This window comes from Blastocystis sp. subtype 4, assembly GCF_000743755.1.
Source record: "Blastocystis sp. subtype 4 strain WR1 chromosome Unknown seqid_0415, whole genome shotgun sequence".
Classification (NCBI taxonomy): domain Eukaryota; class Bigyra; order Opalinata; family Blastocystidae; genus Blastocystis; species Blastocystis sp. subtype 4.
In genome coordinates, this window is record NW_014569132.1 from 1 (window position 1) to 6,798 (window position 6,798).

At 40.5% G+C, this 6,798-nt stretch overlaps 2 protein-coding genes across 2 annotated transcripts; both read left to right on the forward strand.

Annotated features, from left to right (window-relative positions):
• Positions 1-1,139: 1,139 nt before the first annotated feature.
• On the forward strand, positions 1,140-4,301 carry JH06_4702 (hypothetical protein; the record flags this gene model as incomplete). The annotated part of the gene is given in 11 exon segments (XM_014669760.1): positions 1,140-1,179; positions 1,215-1,277; positions 1,292-2,205; positions 2,236-2,338; positions 2,370-2,697; positions 2,731-3,016; positions 3,053-3,166; positions 3,197-3,433; positions 3,463-3,657; positions 3,688-4,144; positions 4,174-4,301. 11 exon segments carry the CDS (start codon positions 1,140-1,142, stop codon positions 4,299-4,301), a joined length of 2,865 nt encoding a protein of 954 aa, XP_014525246.1.
• A 161-nt stretch (positions 4,302-4,462) lies between these two features.
• On the forward strand, positions 4,463-6,541 carry JH06_4703 (cytosolic phosphoglucomutase; the record flags this gene model as incomplete). Its single annotated transcript, XM_014669761.1, has 10 exons — positions 4,463-4,651; positions 4,683-4,750; positions 4,781-4,863; positions 4,894-5,017; positions 5,048-5,114; positions 5,145-5,447; positions 5,478-5,893; positions 5,925-6,001; positions 6,033-6,421; positions 6,452-6,541. 10 exons carry the CDS (start codon positions 4,463-4,465, stop codon positions 6,539-6,541), a joined length of 1,806 nt encoding a protein of 601 aa, XP_014525247.1.
• Positions 6,542-6,798: the final 257 nt, after the last annotated feature.

Below are 6,798 nucleotides of genomic sequence, written 5' to 3' on the forward strand. Positions count from 1 at the left end.
TATTGTGAGTCCTTCTTCGTATAATCGACCTTATACTGAGGAGATTTCATTTCCTGTAACGATGAAGAAACAGAATCAGAATTAGGGTTTCTCGTATGGACCATATGCAAGAGAGCTGGAGAATGAGGAACCTGGACCTATGCATCTAGGGTCGGATTCGGATGATAATTCTTATGTGAGTGCTTCAGTTAGCGAGTATTCCGATGACGACATGATGGAGGATTAGTATTTAATACATTTGGTTCAATCGTAATTTCAGTTTCAGATCGCTTTAGCATTGTTCTTGACAAATGTCTGTTTCAAACAATCACTACTATTGTACACTAATAATCCTTCCGTCCTTGATACGAGGATGCACTTGTTGGGCGATTCGTAAATATAGCAACACCCCCTGCTTTTGAAATCCACTTTTCTTGTGGTATCTCAATCTCTGTGTAAATCCGAGGAGGTTCCGGCTCTGGATTCAAAATAACCTTTTCGATAAATAGTTCATGACCCCATCGTTCCTTTTTATCAGCTTCCGTTATACGTTGTGAATGATGATGTCGACTTTGACTTGAACTCCGACTTGAATTCCTGTGGTGATGGTGCCTATGACGGTGATGTCTGTGATGCTTTCGACTCTTTTCTTCTTCTTCAGAATCATCTTTGCGCGAGAGAGGGTTGATAGGAACCTCCCAATCACGTCGATGCGATTTCCTTCTCGATGAGCGTGATCGGCTCCGAGAAGAATGCCATGAACGAGAACGACTGCGTGAATCATCATACTTATCTTCGTATCCATGGTTATCATGATTAAGATGAGAAAAGTCCGTTTCTAGCGAATACGGAACTGCTGATTCTGGTCGAACTCCGATATCTCTTCCAAATACGTCAACCGATACGTACTGATCGGACATGCACTAACAAATCGTTTCTGAAACAAACATGATCAAAGAAGTAAATTCCCGCGATTATCACCTTTTGCGAATAACTCACACTTGTTTGGTTGTCATCCTTTCATTCTCTTTATCGGTTTCGTAGGATGGAAAACAAATCACAAAAGTAAAAATTGATTCAGATGCCTAACCATAAGGAGAGCTTTCAACGATATTACAGAAAGTAATCAGCATACAGAAGATGCTGTTCAGCACGATAGTATGCCTGATAAGAAGGTTGATGATTACTGGACTGAAGATAGTATTCATTTATATATGGATTGAATTACACTCTAGTGGATCCTCGTAAGAAGATCACGTATGAAGTCGTTTACCCAGACAGTTTTGAATTTGTTGTTGGTTTGAAATTTTAGACTACGACTTTTCGCGGGACAATGTAGAAGTGAATCCTATTCCAGCCAAAACTTATTCGTACAAATTGGATCCATTTCAGCGGAAGTCAATTGATTGTCTGGAAAGGAAGGAATCAGTTCTCGTATCAGCACACACGTCAGCTGGTAAGACTGCTATTGCCGAGTATGCAATCGCAATGAGTCTTCGTGATCACCAACGTGTGATTTACACTTCTCCAATCAAGGCTCTGAGTAATCAGAAATACCGAGATCTCGAACAAGAATTCTCGGATGTGGGATTGATGACTGGAGACGTCACCATCAGTCCCAATGCTACAGTTCTAGTAATGACTACAGAGATTCTCCGATCGATGCTTTATAAGGGAAGCGATATTCTCCGGGAAGTGGCGTGGGTGATCTATGATGAGATTCATTACATGCGTGATAAGGAACGTGGAGTGGTCTGGGAAGAGTCAATTATTCTTCTTCCAGATTCAGTACGGTTTGTTTTCCTTTCTGCAACCATTCCAAATGCTCGAGACTTTGCAGGCTGGATAGCAAAGATCCACAATCAGAAGGTGAATGTGGTATACACCGAATACCGTCCAGTTCCTCTTCAACATTATCTCTTTCCTGTCGGAGGTGATGGCTTATTCCTAGTAATCGATGATAAGGGAAACTTCCGTGAACAGAACTTCACCAAGGCCTTATCAGGATTAACCATGAGTACATTAGAGAGTCAGATCAATGAAGATAAAAAGAAACGATCAAAGAAACCAACAGATGACCTCCAGAAGATCGTATCATTGGTAATGGAAAGAAATTTGGATCCTGTGATTGTGTTCAGTTTCTCTAAGAAGGATTGTGAAGCATATGCTCTATTGATGGCAAAAATGGATTTCACTTCAACAGATGAAAAGAAGCTGATTGCAGATGTGTGTATGATTATTGAGAATGAGACATAGATTTATAAGAATGCAATCTCATCATTGAATAATGATGATCGAAACCTACCTCAAGTCAAGAGTGTGTTACCTCTTCTGGTTCGTGGAGTGGGTATTCATCATGGTATGAGGATTGTTGTGTTTCTGATCTCTAGGTGGTTTGCTTCCAATTATTAAAGAGACCATTGAAATCCTATTTCAAGAAGGATTACTTAAGATTCTTTTTGCTACAGAGACCTTTGCTATGGGTATCAATATGCCTGCTAAGACGTGTATCTTCACATCTCTCCGTAAGTATGATGGAGAGGAGTATCGAATGATTACCTCAGGAGAATATATTCAAATGTCTGGTCGTGCTGGACGTCGTAATAAGGATGCTAAAGGTATTGTGATCCAAATTGTGGATGAAGTGAATCAAAGTGATGGAATCAAACATATTCTCACAGGTAAAGCGGATCCTCTGTTTAGTTCATTCCATCTTGGGTATTCAAATTGACGTAGTTTTATAACAATTAGTTATAATATGCTACTGAATCTATTGCGTGTGGAGAATGCAGATCCTGAGTATATGATTCGCAAATCATTCTTTCAATATCAGAATGAATTGGTAGCTCCTCGTATTCAAAAAGAGATTGATGAATTACAAACTCGTATCGATTCAATTCATGTGGAGAATGAGAAAATGATCTTCACTGTTTATCAGATGCGTCAGGCAGCAGAGAAATTGAATCTTCAGATTCATGCAATTGAGATGACTCCTAAGTACATTCTACCGTTCCTTCAAAATGGTCGTTTGATTCATGTGAAAGTGATCATGATTTATCGAAGTAATTACTAGGATGGTCATAATGATTATGGTTGGGGTGCAATTGTCTGCTTTAATAAGAACAAGGATTATCAAGAGAATGAAACAAGTGTTGAAGCCAAATATGTGATTGATGTTGCTATAAAGGTGATCTTATTCTCGATGATTCATATGTAGTGTTCTGAACGGTCTACATTAGCTTCATTGATTCCTCCAGAGACAGGAAAAGTAGCCAAAGTTCAAGTGACACAAATCTTCATGAATTGTATTGAAGCTCTTAGTTCCATTCGGATCTTTATGCCAAAGGATCTTCGTCCTGCTACAAATCGTGCTACTGTGGAGAAGACAGTAGCAGAAGTAGTGAAACGATATAATGGGAATGTTCCTTGTTTGGATCCTAAGAAGGATATCAAGGTAGAAGAAGGGAAGGGTTATGAATATAGATTGAAGATGAGACATTTGATAAGCTGTTGACGAACTATGAGAGATTGATTCAACGATTATCTTCCTTGAATTTCGATTTGAATAATGAGGCGAATGCTGCAGAGTATCATGAATATGAGAAGAAGATGGAGCTGACAGAACAACTAACCAATCACAAGAAGGATATCCAGAAGGCGAAGGAGTTAGTTCTCACAGTACAAGTTCATAATACTGGTGATCACTAGGAGACACTCCAGAAGATGAAGCGTGTATTACGTCGTCTGGGTTATCTGGATGATGGTGATGTTGTTCAAGCCAAAGGTCGTGTAGCCTGTGAGATCAATTCTGCTGACGAAATTCTGATCACAGAGCTCATCTATGACGGTGTATTCATTGATCTCTCTCCTCAACAGTGTGTGGCTCTTTTGGCTTCCATTGTGTTCCAGGAGAAGGACGATGAAACGGTCAAAGTACGAGCTGAAATGCAACCTCCGTATAACAAACTGAAGGAGACTGCACGTCGTGTGGCTACGGTGTTTAATGAATGCAAGCTTCCTGTGGATGTCGATGAGTATGTGAATGCTCTTAAACCGACGATGTTGGAGATTGTTTATGAATGGGCATCAGGATCCAAGTTTAGCGATATTTGTAAGTTGACAACCATTTTTGAAGGAACAATCATTCGTTGTATTCGTCGTTTAGGTAGAAATGAAGATGGAATGTAATTGTAGATGAGTTGATTCAAGAGGTACAATCTGCACTATTAGCAATCGGTGATAAGAAGCAAGCTGAGAAGTTTGAAGAAGGATCGAAGCTGATTAAGAGAGATATCGTATTTGCTGCTTCATTGTATCTTTGAGGTTCTTTATCATGTTTGTTTCACAGTGTATGGTGAGAATTGAAGAAATGGTTCAACCATAATGTCAACTTCAAACATGATATATTCTCAGTTAAAGTGTTTCTCACAAAGTATATGCAGTGACACCTTCTATATACATAAAGAAATAGAAGATTATCAAAATGACAAGCCAAATGTGGGAGTTACAAGCAATGAGGGGCGTAATTTTCACTCTTTTCTACATTGGATTTATGATTTCTGTTAAGACTATACCGACAACCCCTTTCAAGGACCAGAAGCCAGGAACTAGTGGTCTCCGTAAGAAGACCCCCATTTTCATGGATGGTTATTATCTCCATAATTTTGTCCAAGTAAGATACTACAAAGCGTCTAATGACCTAGTCAACCTTCAATTCGCTTCCTTCTGATCGCGTGAAGGGCTGTACTCTGGTCGTTGGAGGAGATGGACGGTAGCATAAGAAGATTCTCTTTGATAATAGATACTTTTCTCGTGAAGCCATTCAGATTATTCTCAAGATTGCTGCTGGAAATGGTGTTGGTCGTGTTTGGGTTGCAGAGCACGGTATGGATGGATTTTAGTTGTCATTTGCAGGTATCATGTCCACTCCTGCTATTTCATCGGTGATTCGTACTCGAGAGAATGGCATTGCCTATGGAGGCTTTATTCTTACTGCCAGCCACAATCCTGGTGGCTTGAATGCTGATTTTGGTGTCAAGTGGGATTCGATAGTCTCTCTTATTCGTAGATTCAATGGTGAAAATGGTGCTGCTGCTCCAGAGCATATTACAAACGGTATCTTTCAGCAGTCTTTGGTACATTTGGAATTTGTTTCTAATGTCTAGATCATCAAGGAACTGAAGATGGCTGATCTCCCTGAAATCAACATTGATGAGTGTGGCAAGACCTACGAGTTCACTGTAGAGGATCATCCCTTCCATGTTGAGATTATCTCTTCTACTGAAGACTACATCCGCCTTCTCCGCACTGTATTCGATTTCGAGCGTATTGCTTCTCTCTTCAAGCGTCCTGACTTCCATTTCTACTTCGATGCCATCAATGGAGTATCTGGAGCCTATGCCAAACCCATTTTCCATGACATTCTGGGGGCTCCTCTTTCTTCGCTCCATAATTGTATCCCTAAACCTGTCGAGATGACTGTTCACAATGATTCATAGGACTTTGGAGGATGCCATCCTGACCCCAATCTGACGTATGCAAAAGAATTAGTTCATGCGATGGGAGTGGATCGTCGTGGTTTACCTATTGACATTGGTGAGGAAGTACCTGACTTTGGTTGTGCAACGGATGGTGATGCTGACCGAGCTATGATTCTTGGCAAGCACTTTTTCATCAGTCCTTCTGATTCATTAGCCATGGTTGCAGCGTATTGTACTTGCATTCCTTACTTTGCTAAGGGTTTGACAGCCGCTGCTCGTTCTATGCCTACTTCATCAGCAATTGATATTGTGACTGCAAAACGAGGCATCCGTGGTTATGAAGTGCCAACTGGATGGAAGTTCTTTGGTAATCTTATGGACAGTGGTAGCTTGGGTAAGCAAGATAATCATCCCTTCTTGTGTGGAGAGGAGAGGTAAATAAAGAGAGAAAGGATTGATGTGTAGTTTCGGATTGGGAGCTGATTACATTCGTGAGAAGGATGGTATCTTTGCTATTCTTTGTTGGTTGTCTATTGTTGCTAGTATCTATTGCTTATCTCTTCTTACACTCAGATCGAAATCAGAATCTTAACCAGCCTCTTGTTACGGTGCAGGATATTGCTGAGGGCTACTGGAAGGAGTTCGGTCGTCATTACTACACTCGTTATGATTACGAAGGTCTCGAGACAGAACAGGCTGATCGTCTGATGAACCATTTACTTACGATCATGAAGCAGCCTCCTACAATGATTGCTGGATTGAAGATCGTGAGAATGGATGAGTTCGAGTATCATGATCCTGTTGATGACTCTGTCTCAGCTCACCAGGGTATTCGGATTTTCACTGAGGATGGAGCAAGAATCATTTTCCGTCTATCAGGAACTGGTTCTTCAGGAGCAACTATTCGTATGTATATGGAGAAATATGAACAGGATCCTGAACGTCTTACTCTTCATACTGAAGTAGGATTTGGATGTTTATGTTAATTGTAGGATGTTATGAAGAATGTATTGGAAGCTGCCTTGGAGATTTCGCAGATGGAGGCAATGACTGGAAGAAATGCTCCTTCTGTGATTACATAACTCTTGAATAGTTATTCTTCAGATAACTGTTTGTTTGGAACTAGTCATAATTGAAATGCCCTATCGAGGAAAGAAGAGAGTATTGATGAATTTGTTTTTAGTCATCAATAGAAGAAGACTCGAACTCAGAAGGCAGAGGATTCTACAAAGGAGAAGGCTCCTCAGAGTATTGTGGCTCGAAAGGGTTCAGTGGGTCTAATGGTTCAAGATCTCGTCAAAAACTTCCGAACTATCATGGCTCCTAACACAGCAGCCCA